This window comes from Cynocephalus volans, chromosome X (genome assembly GCF_027409185.1).
Source record: "Cynocephalus volans isolate mCynVol1 chromosome X, mCynVol1.pri, whole genome shotgun sequence".
Lineage (NCBI taxonomy): Eukaryota > Metazoa > Chordata > Mammalia > Dermoptera > Cynocephalidae > Cynocephalus > Cynocephalus volans.
The window spans coordinates 9,676,288-9,693,506 of record NC_084478.1 but is presented as its reverse complement, the minus strand read 5'-3'; the positions used below and the strand labels follow the sequence as shown (position 1 = coordinate 9,693,506).

Below are 17,219 nucleotides of genomic sequence, written 5' to 3'. Positions count from 1 at the left end.
TTTCTGGAAGAATATTTATTCTACTCGTGGAGCACTACTGTCCCGCCACTCCCAGCCAGCACTCCCATCATTTCCGTGGCAGGGTTGAAATAGTGTTGCCACAAATGATAGGTATTTTCTTTCCCCAGCCTTCTTTTTTCTTCCCTTTGCCTCCCGTTGCAGTCAGTCTAGTTTATTTCCTTCGTTAATTAACTATATAAAGGAAGATGAAAGAAGCCGTGGATATTACAGCAAAGAAAAAGCCAGCTGGAAATGACATTCACCTGGCCAGAACCTTCCTTACGAGGATTTTGAGAAATTCTATGAGGTACAGTCGGTGTTACGTTTCCTTCACTTCTCTGGTGTAATGAATTTGCCTATTTTATGCTTACTCTTTAGTTCATGGGAAGCTATTATCCAGTCCACCTGTCCCACATTTTGCCGCCTATATACTTTTTCCTGTTATAATTATCTCAGTCATCAAAAGGTTTGCATTATAAGGCTTTTTGGTTTTATTTTGTCAACTATTCTTTATTGAATAATATTCTTGCAATCTTTGCCTGCTGGGAAAAATGATCTCCATGAAGTAGCTGCAGAGGCTCAGTTGAGCTTTTTCTGTTCTTGCCTGGGTTGTAAATTGTCCACAGTGAGGCCATCTCTGTCCTAAGTTACGGAAGTGAGAAGGAAAGCTTGCTTCCTACTGTGAAGATGAAGCAGCGAACTTGGGTTGGGGTGCCACATTCCCTGGAAGCTCTGTTATGTCACCCAGCACCTGTAGGGATTTTCACATGGGCACACCTTATCACACCTGAGAAGTGTGGCCAAAACACTAAGCCACACTGGGTTGGGGGGACTGTGGCATGGAAGCCCAGGAAGGTGCACACCATGCCAGAAGCCCTGGCTGCAATGGATTTGAGTCTGTTGCCGATCTAGGGCATTGTGGTGCACATGACAGGGACCCTGGGTTGACTTCACAGACACGCACCAAGGAGCTTGCGGAAGATACGGCTACTAGCCTTAGTTAACTGCGAGACAGCCGTATTTACTTACTTTACTTAGTAAATAAACAGAGGTGAGCAGTCTAATCTCTGCATGACACAGCCCACTGGGGCCTCACTGACCTTTTCCTCAGCACAGTCCCTTTTCTGCAGGGGAGCCCAGGGCCCTGTGCCAAGCGGTGCTGACATGTAGGAGATCCTGGTATTTTTCCTACTGGGACAGGGAGGGAAAGATTGGCTTACTTGTTTATTTAGAATAAATGTTATCCATTTAGTTTCACATTAGTCACGTTTTTAATTGACGAGCACCAATTGTCTCTCTTTGTGGAGTAATACCTTTTAAGGAATAAGGCCTGCTTCACGTTGTGTAGCTGTGACTGCCAGTCCGCATAGGACAGACTGGTCACTAACCCAAATCTATGCAGGAGGTGCATGGTGGCCACAGTGAGAAGTGCACAGAAGTGACACTGAGCATTCTGCATGAGCAGCCAGGACCGGCTTCTGCCCTCATGCTTGTCTTGGCGTGAGGCACCCTGCCTGTGGAGTTCCTGACCCTTTGCCTTCTCTTCCAGGAGAACCGAGCTGAGCTGGCGGCCACACTCCTGGCACGCCGCCAAGGTGTCGGACAGCCCGCCTGAGCCAGCAGCCTCGCAGCTCCCCTGTGCCCGCGGCTGCCCCTCCTGGCATGGCCGCCACCACGCCAGGTAGGGCCTGCACCCCAGGACAGAGTCTGTTTCACACTACACAGATGCTCGTGACTGCAGCCCTGTTGTGACAGCACATGCTTGACTCAGAATGATCATGATGTTTGTGATGAGACCAGGCCATCGATACATGATTGCAGTTAGAATTCTACATTTTTCACTGAGCGGACACATGTGTGACTCAGGAAACAAAACATAAGACGGCCAGGTGAGGGATGTGCGAACACGCTTTCTCATGCGTGCTGTTGAAGTGAGGGGACTTACTGCTCGGGTGGAGGCCCTTTGTGACAGCAGGTGGCATGCCAGGCTGTTGATGGTTCTGAGCCAGGTGGCACTGCTGTCCATGTCATCCACCCTGCCCACAGCCAGTGCCCTTCTTTCGAGGGTTTCCCACGTGGATTGGAAGGCAGGAGAGATTTATGAGGTACAGGTGCATTTCCTGCCTGGGAGATTCTTTTAAGCCTGTGCACCCTCTCCCAACCCCTTCGGGTTAGTGGCCAATGTCCTCACTAGTCTCCCATTAGCAGGATGAAGGTAGCAGCAGAGTGTGGTTTTGATGTGTATGTGTGTGGGTGTGTGTATGTCCCCATATATGTGTGCATGTATATCTCTGTGTGTGTCTGTATGTGTGTGTGTGTGTGCAGATGGGCATCTCTAGGTGTGTGTGCATGTGTATCTGTGTGTATGCCTATAAGTGCATGACTGACTGTGCTTGTATGTGTACGCATGCACGCATATGTGTATCTATGCGAGTGTGCAAGTATGAGTACATATGTATCTATGTATGTGTGTTTGGAGCTAATGTAACCACCTCAAAGTCAGTCTTTGGCAGTTAATCAATACCAGTCTACTACAAAACTGCAAAGTAAAGTACTCATGTGGCATGAAGGAAATACATTCTAAGTATGATATTATGTATTTAAAGCGACTAGAAATGATGGTAATTAGAGCCCAGGGTAATTTTGAGAAACCACAGATTCACCACTGAGTAGTAAAACTTAAATGAAAAGTGGGCCTTGTATTTCATTACTAAAGTGACTTACTATAACAGGATCTCCATTAAGCCCATTTGGTGGTTTCTTGATTAAAGAAACATACATACTGTGCACATGTGCGTGGAAAGAACACTTCGTTATATCTGCTTGGACTTAGGATCTCGCAAGAGAGGACACCTGGTCTGTCCATAGAGACCCCAGTGGTCTTCTGCCTCCCACAGGTGACTCTGCCAGTCTATTCTCCCATGTCCTTGCCCTGGTCACAGTTTTCTGTCTCATCCTCATTATCCTCAAACCTACTATATCCACAGCATTTTTTTTTTTTTTTTTTTTTTTTTTTTTTTTACTTGAAGCGTGAATGTTCCAGCTTGTTGGGCTTTAAGGAAAGCATTTAACATCCTCAGTGAATAGTTTCACCATTAAGAGCTACCAGTCACTCTCATGCACACAACAATTACTTTCTCCCAGAATAATTAATTTCTCAATTAGCCATTTGTTTCTCTCTCTTAGACACCACCTAATTAGGAATCTTTGTTTTTTTGGTGTTCATATATAGCTCCAATGTAGGTTTGATCAGTCACTGTACAGTGTGTATTCCTGCTAATAAAGCCGGTCTCCTGTGTTCTCCATCAAATACTCAGTTGATGGAGAGTTTAGAGGGGAACTAGGAATACTTTAATATTTAGATTTAGAAAATAAATGTTATCCCTTAACTTTCTCTTTTAATTTTAAAATTATTTGAATTTTTGATTGCTTCCTTGTGTTAATAATCCATAATAAGAAGCATTTCATACACTAACCCAGGGATTCACAAACTGCTTCTGTAAAGGGCCAGCTAGTAAATATTTTTGGCTTTGTTGCCCAGACAGTCTGTTGCAATTACTCTGCTCTGCCCTGGTAGCACGAGAGCAGACAATTCATAAACTAATGGGCACAGTTGTGTTCCAGTAAAACTTTATTTATGATCTGAAATTTGAATTTTATATAATTTCCACAAGTAGGAGAAACGTTATTACTTGGATTTCTTTTCCCCCAACCATTTAAAAATATGAAAAGCCTTCTCAGCTCATGGGATGTAGTTTGCCACCCTCTGTACTTAACTATTGATGACCGCAGAAGTTTTAATACCAGCAATACCTGCTAGCTTCATGGGCATTAGGGCGAGAAAGTGCCTGCTGGTGTTGAAAGGCATCTGTTGGGTAAAGGGGCATCCAGCAGGTAGAACCCTGCCTTTTCAATCTGCCCTCAGAGAGTTTCTCTCTCTCTATGCTAAAATTTCGGTGTGCCGTGGTGAAAGCTCAGACCCAGGGATGTCATCCTAGGAAGTGTGATGGGGCATCTCGATGTTTCCATGGCGGTCAGCTGTGCTCGCGTGCTGTCGTCCTCATTCTCGCCCTGTGCTGAAGCCCACCCATGTCGTTCTTCTCGTTTCTGTAGCTCCTCCTCCCATGACCTGTCCAGCTCGTGGGAGCAGACAAACCTACAGCGCTCTTCCGACCACTTCAGCTCCCTGGGGAGCGTCGACAGCCTGGACAACCCCTCCCAGGGTCGCCTCTCAGCCACCAAGTCCAACAGCAGCATTGACCACCTGGGCAGCCACAGCAAGCGTGACTCGGCCTACGGCTCGTTTTCCACCAGCTCTAGCACCCCTGACCACACCTTGTCCAAGGCCGAGGCCTCCTCCACAGACAACATCCTCTACAAAGTCAGCCTCTGGGAGTCCTCTGGGCAGGGTGGCGGGTGGCAGGGCCAGGCCGCCAGTGACCCTCAGGGCTTAGAGGAGAGGCTCGTGTGTTTCCCTCCCAGGATCTCCGGTGACTGTAATAAAAGCCCCAGGCCAGAGGACAGTGCTGAGCCCAAGCTGGTCACTTCTGGGAGGTCCAATTTTGGGCCAGTCTGGTATGTTCCTGATAAGAGAAAAGCACCTTCCTCTCCTCCACCACCCCCTCCTCCTCTGCGCAGTGACAGCTTCGCTGCCACCAAGAGCCATGAGAAGGCCCAGGGCCCTGCACACTCAGAGGCGGCCACCATGCAGCACTTTACGTCCCTGGCCCGGCCTCAGCCTCGCATTGACGGTAAACCAGACCCCGCCGACCGGCAGCGAAGGCTGGCACGCCCCAGCAGCGGAAAGGGAGTGGACAGCTTGGGCTACCTGCCAGAGGCCCGCCTGGACTGCGGCTGGCCGTGCGCCGACGACAGGGCGGGCAGGCTCCAGGCCTCCCTGCCCGGCACAGACTTATGCTTCCCACAGGCTGCCCACAGGGGCCAGCACCCCCGCCAGTACAGTGACGAGAGTCCCTGCTTTCCCCAGAGCACCAGGCCCCTCTCCGGCAGCAGGCAGGAGCCCCCCACTGCCCACTTCCAGGAGCAGAGTGCGGGGTGCGGCAGCCAGAGCCACTACTGCTGTGCACCTGCCAGGCAGCTGCTCCCGGGGGAGTACTGGCATTGCGACACGGGCGTGAGCCAGCAACGTTGCCTACCTCAGCACGGGGAGGCCCTGGCCATCCGGAAGAGAGAGAGGGGCTCCCCGCTGGAGGCAGGCTGCGCCCCAGGAGTGCAGGAGCCTCTCAGAAGAGGCCACTCTGGGAAAGCCGTCCAGAAGGACGTGGGGGACGGCTTCGGGTGGGCGGACGGCTATGGTGGCAGAATCTCGCCCCAGAAGACACCCATGCTACACTGCTTGACGCAGGAGGGTACAAGCCAGGGGGGCACCGAGAGGCCAGCGCCGTTTGACACCCAGGTGGGGAAGCCCATGCGGAGGAGCAACCGATTTGCCACCACTCTGAGGAATGAGATCCAGATGCGCAGAGCCAAGCTGCAGAAAAGCAAAAGCACAGTGACACTGACCACAGCCAGCAAAGCAGAGGACACCACTGGTGACTGGGGGCCCCAGCTGGAAGGGGCCACTGGTGCCACCCCAGAAGGTTCCTTCCCCTGCAGCTATAAAGACCACCTGAAGGAGGCTCAAGCCCGGGTCCTGAGGGCCACGTCCTTCAAGCGTCGCGACTTGGACCCCAGCCCAGCTGACCAGTATCCAGGGTCACCAGAACACAGGACTGGGGACCACGGCACCTCGTGCTTGTTGCCCGGGGGTCCGGACCCTGTCTCCTACTTTTCGGAGGCGGGCCTCGCCAAGCCTCTGTCATCTGGAAGTGGCATGCCCCACGTCTCCCGCATCGGAGGCAGGAAACGGTTCACTGCAGAGCAGAAACTGAAGTCCTACTCCGAACCCGAGAAAATGAATGAGGTGGGCCTCTCAGGGAACTGCAGTCCTCACCAGTACCCCAGTACGTCCGAGGATACTGTGGGCACCTTTGCTGACAGGTGGAAGTTTTTCGAGGAAACAAGCAAACCCATTCATCAGAGGCCTAGGCAGAGACAAGCTCTTTGGGGATTCACAAGAGAGAAGCCCGAGAGGCTGTGGACAGCAGACCATGGGTGCGAGGGCACTGAGCCTTGGTTCCGGAAGAGGTCGAACACCACATCTTCTGGAGAAAGCCTCCACGGTCACAGAAAAGTGGACAAGGCAGGGAAATTGGAACCACCAGGGAGGCTCGGAACCTTTGCAGAGTATCAAGCCTCTTGGAAGGAACAGAGGAAACCTCTGGAAGCCAGGAGTTCTGGGCGGTATCACTCTGCAGATGACATTCTGGATGTGGGTCTGGACCAACAGGAGAGGCCGCAGTATATCCATGGAAGGTCCCGGTCGTCGCCGTCCACAGACCACTACAAACAGGTAAGCATCACCACAAGTGAGGCCATAGCCTGCCCTTGACTGTCATCTTAAGACTCATGCAGGGCACACCCAAAATAATGGCCCAGGATCGGTGCTGCTGGAGCTCGGTGTTGAGCATTTATGTTCATCAGCTTTTTCAGTGTCAGCATGTGTGAAAGGTCCTTGAGGACAAAGGTACCTTCACAGCAATTTCAAGCACTGTGTTTCTGCAAATCCACATCTCTCATTTCCAGCCTCCTCGTCGTAATCTCCTACTTCAGCTTATCTTTCCCCTTAATTAGCTTGCTCCTGCCTTCACACTAAGCAAAAGACTAGAAAATGGTAACTCGCCCCTCTGAACTGAAAATGGGTGCTTTATTTAAAGTCTTAAGACAACCTACGATACAGTATTTGTTCTTTGTAGTATTTTTTTCATTTGCATATATTTTTGAGAGTTGCCCTTGGGCACAAAATGTATTTAAAATGTATTAAGCTATTGCATTTTGTTAAGGTTAGAGTTTTGATGCAGAGAGTTAACTTCAGACTTTCTAGAAAACTACATGTTTTTATCTGTACTTTAGTGTGGAAAGTCAGTCTCCTTCTGTCCCTGTTTCCCTCTCCCACTCTTTCTGCTTTTTCTGCCTATTATATCTGCATTTGTGTAATTCAAAGAAAAAAATTTTCTGCAGTAACAGATGCAGTTTCTTTATAAAAGAACCAGTAGTAGATTTAATACAAGAAGTCCAGTATGTGCCTGGAAAGAAAGCTGTGCATTTGCACTGTGGTGTCCTAGTGCTGAAAACCCGCACAGACACTGCGGGCATTTGTTTCTGCCATTGCTGTGCCCTGGCTATGGACCATTCAGCATGACCTCTGAGAATTCCATGCATCTTGGTCAGGAGTGAAGAATCCCAGATTCCAACAAGTCCTAGAGCTGGAGGCTTCAACGCAGTGATTTGTGACCAGCTGTGTTTTATTTTCTCTCTTTTGGCTGATTGTGTCATACAGTTTTACAGGCTTCACGTAGGAGTTCTGTTTCCTGCCCAGAACAGAAGTGGACGTGGGGTCGTAGTTCAGTTGTTTCAATGAAATGCTTTGTCAAATGGAATTGGCGAGTCTCGGCACAAGACAACAGGCAGCTTCATGGACGTTGTGGTGCAGCCGCACAAGGCGGACCGGCAAATGAGGGGTTTCATAATAACAGAGGTCTCGGAGAAGGCAGCTTGATGACTCGGTGTCTCATTGTGTTGCCCTTGGCAGGAAGCGTCTGTCGAACCGCGAAGGCAGGCAGAGGACCCTGGTGAGCACAGAGAAGAACTTCCCTCCACAGTGTGTGCCCCGGAGGGACATTCCACTCCGAGGTAGGTGAAATTTGGATCTGGGGTTACTAAAAAGGTGTCTTGGGGGTGGGCTTCTTGATGGTGGGTGAATGCTTGGTTAGCGTGGCCAGATGTCTGGTTTTTGCCAAACCCAAAGCGGCTGCTAACTGGGTGGTTTCCAGTGGCCCTGATGCCCTGGGGTTCTGAGCAGAGCCTGTGTGCCCTGCAGCCCTGCCCTGAGGAGTATTCCAAAGGCACAACTGCCTTCTAAAGCTGTGGTGGCATTTTGGGTTCTTAAGATGGCTGTTGTGCTCTCTGTACAGTGAGACTCTTAATGGCAACAAAACAAGAAGCCCAATTTAACGTTCTTGAACTAAATGCTTTATATGGAACACCTGGAACACCTGACCGAAGGGATGCTTCAGCCAGCTAGCGTGCTGCTGTGTTCCTGGGACACCATCTCGAAAGTGTAGTTGACTCTGAGGATTGTCAGTTGGAGAGGAATAGGGCAAGCCTTCCTAAGTTGGGTTGATTTAATGAGTTCAGTTTGAGCTTTAAGATAGAAATCAAGTCAGTCGACTCTCGAGAGAGGCTGGGAGCAACTTCAGGAACCACAGTGGCACCAGGGTGTTACGGTATTGCATGCCCTAATTCCAAAATGTTGTATAGTGGCTGTTCACTTGTGGTGAGGATAGGATTTAGATTAAATATACAATATAATCTTGCTCCCCATGCATGAGGAGGGCAGGAGAAGAAAGTGTATGTCTCCTTCTGCAAAAGATGTGCTGGAACCTTATGTTAAGTGGGCTGCTGGCAGGAGGGACATAACTGTACACAGAAGGATTACCCAGTGCAGTTTTTGATTGGCTGAGAATCTCCTGTGATTGGTGCGATATTCAGATTGAACACTGACCTCAAGCCGCAAGGATTCCGTTGCAGAAAGCAAACACTGAAGAGTGTTCTGTAATGGGTTTTATTTCATTTGGCTATAAACTGAGTGCTGTTGGTCTTATCCGAGAGTATCAAATATTTACGTGGCTCTGAGGCGACAGAATTGATATTCTGAGTGTGTTTGTGTAGGAGGTCCCTGCAATTACTTAACAGTCTGCAGGGCTCGCACCAAGAACCCATGGGTAAGAAAGGCCAATGAATAATCCACCTACAGAACTGAACTGTGTCTGAGGAGCACAATTATAGCTTTATTACTGTGGATCCCAAGCGAGTCACGTACCGGGTGCCAGCTGTGGTCTGTTTTCAAAGCCAGCTTCCCAGCGCTGCTGCAGAGGTGCGGCCAGTTGCGTGCTGCATTGGGGCTGAGCGCTCGGTGGGCTCTGCGCACGCAGGCTCTTGCTCTGCTTCATGTCATGAGCATTTAACAGTGCAGAGGGCACACGTGGCCGTGGCTTGTAGCTCCTCTGCAGTGCAGAGTGTCCCCAGGAACAGCCATCATGTGCGTATCGTGTGTATGAGTGTGTGTGAGTGTGCGAATGGCCCTGTCAGTACTGAAGGGAGCAGGAGGAAGGGAGAGGGGCTGTATGCTTCCTCTGTCACAGCTTCGTCCTCCTGCAGCCTGCATAACGGCTCTGAAGAAATTGGTTCCAGAAGCTTTCCGCTTTTGAACTACAAACCCAGCAATTTGGGGGATTATTGTGTGTCTGTTTTTAAGAGTGAGGCTCGTGCAATTTTAGAATATGAACGTTGAAAAGTTGTTTTCAACTTTTTCCAGAGACTGGTTAATTTCTGAAAGATCAGCAAGAATGAATACCCTTGAAAAACTAAATTTGAGAATAATAGATATAAAAGTTTGAGCAAAGGATTGTCCATTGCCCACGAAAACCAAAACCTATAATGTAAAGCTTTAAAGATACCCAGTGTTTTGCAAAAGTTTAAAGTAACATGATCATGTCCGTGTAAAGAATATAAATTCCTCCTCTAATAACTGATGCCTGATCACAAAAGAGCATTGAGATAGGAATTATTTTTTATTGGTTGTCTGTTCATGCAAATCAAATGGAGATGACATTTTTTGTGAGGTTCAAGATCCTGTGTTATATATAAAGACAAGTAGGGCAGAGCTCTGCCCTCAAAGGACCTCACAATATAGGAAGGCACAAAAGACACAAATACTAACAGCTGAAATGATGACACAAAATTACAAATCTTGTAAGAAGTTGCGTGGTGCTTCTGAAGCTGTCAGAAGTGAGAGTTAGGTGACTTCTGGGAAGACAGATGGGGTTTGAGCTACCTGAGCCCGGGGGGGCGGACCTGCAGCGTTCGCTTACATCCAGCATGTCCAAGCAGCCCACCTTACCTGTTCTGATGGTCTTTGCCACTGCTTCTAGAGGTTTTGCACCCGATCCTCCAGTGCAGTTGTTGTAACCAGCAGGTATCTGCTTCATGCAGATACTCTCCTGCTCACTTGGGGTCCCTGGAGCGCTGGGTGTGTATCAGTTTCCTCAAGCTGCTGTAACAAAGGACCACAGACTGGGGGGCTTAAACAACAGACATTTATTTTCTCACAGTTCTGGAGGGTGAAACTCTTAATATCCAGGTATGGCAGGGTTGGTTCCTCCTGAACCCTCTCTCCTTGGCTTATACACTGCATCTTCTCCCTGTGTCCTCATATGGTTATCCCTCTGTGTGTGTCCGTGTCCTAATCTCTTCTGATAAGGACACTAGTCCTTTTGGATTAGGGCCCACCCTAGTGACCTCATTTTACCTTAATCACCTCCTTAAAAAGGCCCTATCTCCAAATACAGTCACATTCTGAGGTCTTGGGGGTTAGGGCTTTAGCCTATTAATTCTAGTGGTTCAGAACACTAGAAGAAATGTTCCTGCTTCTTCCTTATACTTTTATATGAACCACTTCTATCTACTGCGTCAGCGCTCTCAGGAAGTGACATACCTACGTGCACCTATGCATCCACTCACATACCCATCTGTGCATCTACCCACCCACCCATCTCTCCATCCATAGTTCAGCCATGAGGTGTCACATGCACAACTGATGTGAGAGTATTTAAAGTGGAGGAAAAAGGAGAACTGCCAACCTGTGTGAAACTGAGAAGAAGGGGACCTGGCGAAACGTGTCTGGAGGCTTTTTGACCATGCGTGACTGAAGGATTATAATTGCACACACCTCTGGTTCAATCATTCCACATTTAAGAGTTTACCTTCAAAGTGGACACCCTCCACACCGTGAACGGTGGCATCCTCTGAAGAGTAGAAAGGTGTGGGGAGGACGGTGACTCTTGTACTCACATCACAGGTGTATTTGTCACATTCTTCCCTTGTCCTGTTGGAGCTGCCTCCTCAATGCCTGCAGGACCAGACTGATAGCTCCTGGAAGACCAGGATTTTCCTCTTTCATTTCTCAGTACCCTATACCTAGCATAGTTCCTGCATAGATTAGGTGCTCAATAAGTTGTTGGTTGGATGGATGGGGTGATGAATATATAGATGGAGGGATTAATGAACAGATGGATGGACCAGTCTTAAGGTGGATGGGTGGAGAGATGGGTGGGTGGGTGGATGAATGATGGGTATGTGGATGGATACATGGGTGCATGGAAGGACAGATGGATGGAGGGAAAGATGGATGGATTGATGGATGGAAGGATGGATGGGTGGACAGATGGGTGGGTGGATTCACAGATGGGTACATGAATGGATGCACAGGTGCATGTGTGTATGGATGGATGGGTAGACAGATGGGTGGGTGTATGAATGGACAAATGGATGGAAGTATGGGCATGTGGATGGATGGGCAGATGGATTGGGGCATGAATGGATGGAACCAACCTAACCTCCCTTTAGTTAGTTATTGATCATGGTGAATACTCATTCCATGTTGGTACATTCTGTGTGCTGAAATATTATTATCTAAGGTTTGAGTTTACACACTAGTAAGTGAAATGGGCTTTACTTATTTTTCTGCACTAGTATAGCATTTAGAATGGAGAAAACATAAACCTCTCAAAATAAATTGGGTAGCATGGACTTGTGTTCCAGTATCTCATTTGAAACCTTGTAAGGATGCTAAAATGGGCTATGTTGGATTGTTGCTTCTCTAATCCGAGAGTCTTCAGTGAGGATTGTGTTCTGGGAGGCTCTGGAGACTGGAGCTGAAATGGGTTCTGGGGCGGTCCCCAGCAGCTGTGGGTGCTGGCGTGTCCCCCTTCTCTGCCTGCCTCCAGCCATTTCCGCCCCCGCCTGTTGAGCTTCTGCCAAGCGCAGACAGGCTGGCACCGACCTCGGGCTTGTATTTTGTTGGGACAGATGGGAGGGGAGAAGGAGAAAGGAAGATGTATCCTAAATCCCAGTAGTAGCCACAAAGTTGAGTACATATGAAATATAGCTCTTTAGGGAAAATTTGGTTTGGTATAAAATGCATAAACAAGCTGAACGAAGCCGAGGGTCATCTCTCTAGATGTATTTCCTGAGAGGTGACTTGGTATACAGGGGTTAATGTGAAGACCAATTTTTCATTTGCAAAACTAGCTTCTTAGGAGTAGATTTTAGAATAAGTAACAGGGATTTATCATCCAAGCTCTACCCTCGTTGGTTGCTTGAGGGCACACGTTTACTTCCCTGGCCTTCAGTTAGCTAAGGCGCAATTGAAGCCTGCCATTCTGAACTGCTCTGCTGGGCCATTGTGAAGCTCTGCTGGATCGGTCAGGGTAATGAGGCAAAACTCGAGCTTGGGAGTTTTTTAGGGCAGAGCCTGGCATTCTGCACAGCCTTGTTCCAGCATAGAGTAGTGCACTGAACAGAGGGGAGCACATGCAAACATCGCACCATCATCCCAGAAATGATAAAGCAGCCGTAGGAAGGGAAAAGACTGTGGCATGGTCTAGCGGTTTGTTTTTATGTCTTAATTTACAACTACATTTTCCCCCTTATATTTATACCCACTTGGACTTAGGAAACCCAGAACCAGGACAAGTGGCCACAGGTTTGTTTACTTGTTGGTTTCGTCTTGTGACTCCACGTTATTTAGAAGGAAGAGTTTTAAGGCAATTGTTTGCAGGTTCCAGGGTTGGGGGCTGGGGAGGAGAACAGGGAGACAGATTGCAGAGCACCCATGTGGAAGGAAGGTGGAAATGATGCAAAAGCTGAGGGGAACAGCGAGAGGATGGGGATGGTGGCTTCATTCAGACAGCTCGGTGCTAGGTGGGACAGGGAAGCAGAGGCTTCTGCCAACAGCATTTCTGAGTGCAGCTTCTGCCTTCAGATTGGGATCCAGCATACGTAGCCATAACCGCACAGTCTCCTTTGTTCCTGGTGTGACTTCCAGACTCCGACCTGATGGTTGCTTTCCCAGAAGAATCCCCAGCCCTGCAGAAAGTTGCCTGTCATCCCCCATCACCCGCCCCTGGTGCCCACACAGGAGTTCCCTTTTTAGCCAGTAACAGCTTGATGCCCACGGCGCTCTCTCCTCAGATGGAGACTTCCATGGCTTGTTCTGTTACGGCAACCCACTCTGCGCCTTGGATCCTCTTGTCCCTCTTCTCAGTTGACTGTTCTTCTCAGAGCCTTCACCTTTGTCAGTCGACCTCGGTTGAGTTTGCACTTAACGGCATTCTTGCTTTCTCCAGAAACCCACCCGAATGCACAGACATTCATCGTCCAGCCCTGCTTCTGCTCTGCAGTGTTGTAGGAGAGTCCCAGCCCAGGCAGGGTTGAGGTGGCACAGGCATGCACTCGTGTAACACTGTCAGGATTGAAGTGCTACTTACCTTAGTGGCATTCAGATTGGCGGAGTTGTTGGTCAAGCTTCCACTGGCTACTCTTGAGATGATCTTTGCTTTCTTTTAATTCTTGTGGGCCCTTGGTTCATTGATTAGTTAAGCTGCTTTCATCTTGATTCTAGAACCAAATTATAAAGTAGCAGCTCTTGGATCCCTGCTTCTTCTAGTGGGACCCCGTGTGTCACGCTGTTTCATAGCTATTTTGTTGACTTTCCTGCTGTTCGTGGGTGAAGTTGAACTTCTGCATCAAACACGCGTGGTCACACTGTGTTAGAAACATGAGCATACCTCCCATGTGAATTATGAATATTGGCTTGTGGTTCCACCCTGCAGAAGGTACCATCTGTAAGAGGATGCCATGGTGTTCTCGCCCAGCAGGGGTGGGTAACATGCATAAACAGCATTGCAAAGTGGACGATATCAAACCTGTGTCACAGAGACGAACAAGGTGAAGGGTGAGCAAGCTGCTGTCTGATGATCTACAAGGATCCTGGCCTAGTCGCTGAGTCCCTTCTTTGTCCCTCTAATTTTTGGAAACCCTGGAAAGCAGGCTTCAGTGCAGGCAGTCTCTTGGCAAGGGCAAGTCAGCTTAATTGCAATGAGTTTTTCCTCTACGTCTTTCTGTCTGTGTTGGCATTATATATTAGAGCTGTGAAACCACTGTATCTGGAGAAGGCCGTTGGGTAATCGGCCCACCGAGGTTAAGCTCCTTCACGAGATAACTGGAGGACTGGACATCCTGTCTGGTTCTATGTTGTCCTGGTGGCCCTTGGACTCTTAGGCTTTTTCAGTGTGCATACGGAGGGCCATATTCATTGTTATTTGTCTGTGAGGTTTCTCTAAATGGCTTACTTTCTTTTTTTGGAAATGGGGTTACACATTTATTTATTTACCTATCTTTAAAATGTAAGACTCGCATAACCACAAAATTTAACATTTTAACCTGTGGTTCAGGGACATTTAGCACATTCACAAGGTTGTGCAAACACCACTGTTATCTTGTTCCAGAACATTTTCTTCACCCCAAAAGGAAACCCTGTACCCATTTTGCAGTCACTCCTGAAATGTTTATTTTTAATGTTTGACCTAAAAAGGTCCCAGACACTCAGTGTTTTAAGTGACCCTTAAGTGACACTTGTTAGGTTCTTGCAGTTAGTTGCAGAAATTGACAAATCTCATCCATTTTTTGAAGGCACACAAATTTGAACTAAAAAAGGAAAACAGTTCTGTGAGTCACCTCGTTCTCAATAAAAACAAAAAATGCTTGCCAGTGTTTTCAAGTGTTTATTTAAACCTGCGCAAACCCAAAGACTTTCTAGAGGAGACGTCAGAGTCAGGAGCATGTCCTGAGTCTGCTTCCCACCGTGGCCCCACTCAGCAGCCCACTTGCCTCACTCTCGGACCTCGAAAGTCTCCCCCACCTCCTTCCCCCGAGGATCCAGAGGAAAGGGAGGCGAAGGAGGAGGCCTGAGGCGTGGAGAGTGACCACATGGCAGCCTGAGAGTATGTCTACTTCAGGTCTTGTCAGACACCGCTTCGAGCACATCCTTGGGAATGTGTGTGTCCTCTTTGTGAGTCTGAATGTCTCTGTCTTCATTTCCAAGCTAAATCTTAAATTCAAATCAGGATACTCTGGGTGCTGTGCATGACCACGATTGTGTGTGCAGGAACCTTGTTGTCCATGGTAAAAGCGTAACATCCCTGGATGGGAAGACAGAAGAAGTATAGGGCTCCCACAACAACAACGCTATTCCCCTGCATGAGGGATGTCAGAGTGCCATGCCAGCAGAGTTCTGCGTCCTGTTAGGCGAAAGAGTGGTGATGACTGAAATGAGTCCTTTGTGGCATCCAGGAAAGCATGGTAGCTGGACCCAGCTGGACTGCCTGCCTAGGGCACGAGTGTCACAGTTCACCCTCAGCAAAGTCGTGCCACCCGTCATATTAAAACTAATATTGGCTTTATAGTTTTGCTTGCATGTAACTTGCAAGTTTGTCTTGTTTTTTATAGCCAAAGAGCTATAAAAATAAGGAAAATAAAGCATATTTTATATTTAGACATTCTTAACAATATAATGAAAATAATTGAAGCCACGTATTGAACTCATATGATTCCATTTATGTAAAATGTCTGGAACAGGCAAATCCTCAGAGACAGAAAATATATTAGTGGTTGCCAGGGCTGCAGAAGGGGGGAAATGGAGTGACTGCTGATGGGTACGGGGTTTCTTTTTGGAGTGATGAAAATATTATGGAATTAGATAGTGGTGATGGTTACCCACCTCAGTGAATATACTAAGAACAACTAATCTGTACACTTTCAAATGGTGAATTTTGTGGTATATGAATTTTATAAAAATCTCAACACTGGGAAACCACAAGAAAATTTTTTAAAAGTTTGAAATGGGTCTGTGCATTAAGTATCTCTAGCTCAGAGATCAACAGACTATAAATGGTCAGATGGTAAATACTTTTGGCTCTGAGGACGTAGCATCCCTGTTGTGACTCTTCACCTCTGCTGTCGAGCATGAGAGCAGCCTCGGCGTGCCTGGTTGCCCTTCCCCATCGGCCCTAGCGAGAGGAGCCTGCAGGATCCACTCTGTCCCACCATCCCTGGCAGCCACGGGGGGCCTTCTCCTTCTCCACTTTTCTTCCTACCCCCATCTGAAGCAGGAGCCAAGGTGCGCAGAGCCTTGGAGCTGTGTGTGGCTGCCCGCAGAACTCACCCAGCCAGCTTCCTTCAGATCCCCGTGTGTCCCGTTAGCCAGCCCTGCCTCCTGTTTACCAGGCTCAAGTTGTTGCTGTACCTCTCAGTGGATCTGTATTAGCTCCTTGAGTAGAAGTGTAGAGTCGGTACCTTGCAGACTGTGTCTCTAAATAGGAAATCTCCCAGCTGTGGTGCACTTCTGCGTGCCCATGCCCCAGTGGATCCCTCTCCACTCTGCTCGCTATATTCACCTCCTGTATACACACCAAAGTCCTCTTCTGGCTCTCTTCCTCCTAAGCAAGTCCCGCACATCCCTCAGGCTGCATCCTTTCCTTGGAGCACTGCCGGGATCATCTGCAGAGTCTGGATCTTACAGGTTATGATGTTACGATATACCCTCTCCCATGACGCACCCCACGTGAGTGGTGTAGAGTGGTGTAGAACCAAGAAGGTTGAAGGATCTAGGTGAGAGTCACTTGGAAAAAGGTTAATGAGGGAGCAGAATAGCTCGCTTCTCTGTTTTTAGGAATGAGATAAAGAATCACTAGACTCGCTGTTTCAAGTTCTAGGGAAGCAGATGTTGGGATGATTCAGCAGAAGAAAGGTTTATGTAACCATTCGTTTAATCAGGGGTCAGCATACTATGGCCCTCAGGCCAAATCTCTGCCTGTTTTTATAAATAAAGTTTTATTGGCTCACAGCCACAGCCATGTGCTCACAGGTTGCCTGTGGCTGCTTTCCCTCTGTAATGGCGGAGTTGAGTCTTTGCAACATATAGCTCCTAGACCCGAAATGATTTCTTATCTGTCCCCTTAGGGAAAGGGCTTGCCAGCGTGTTGGGTTTAGTAATGGGATGTAAAGGATGGTCTGCTATGAGTATGCTTCCAGGACAGGAAGCGTGGACCTGAACAGCAGCCTGTCTGTTTTCAGAGAGGCTTCTTTGTAGTATCTTGTGATTCTCTTGTAGCAGTATATCCGTTTCTCTGTCATTTTAATTTTAATCTTCCTTGTTTCTGGTGTGGTGGTTTAACGTGGGGAGTCTGCTTTATTTCCCC

The 17,219-nt window shown here is 48.2% G+C and overlaps 1 protein-coding gene across 3 annotated transcripts in view; it reads left to right on the top strand.

The window, feature by feature from the left end:
• LOC134367373 (protein Shroom2-like) overlaps positions 1 to 17,219 on the top strand; it is a 125,324-nt gene that overhangs the window by 75,358 nt on the left and 32,747 nt on the right. For all 3 annotated transcript variants that reach the window (XM_063084110.1, XM_063084109.1, XM_063084108.1), the window contains exons 3-5: positions 1,550 to 1,681; positions 4,114 to 6,412; positions 7,652 to 7,752. In XM_063084110.1, the coding sequence (XP_062940180.1) occupies positions 1,550 to 1,681; positions 4,114 to 6,412; positions 7,652 to 7,752 (2,532 nt within the window). The remainder of the gene's footprint in view (positions 1 to 1,549; positions 1,682 to 4,113; positions 6,413 to 7,651; positions 7,753 to 17,219) is intronic.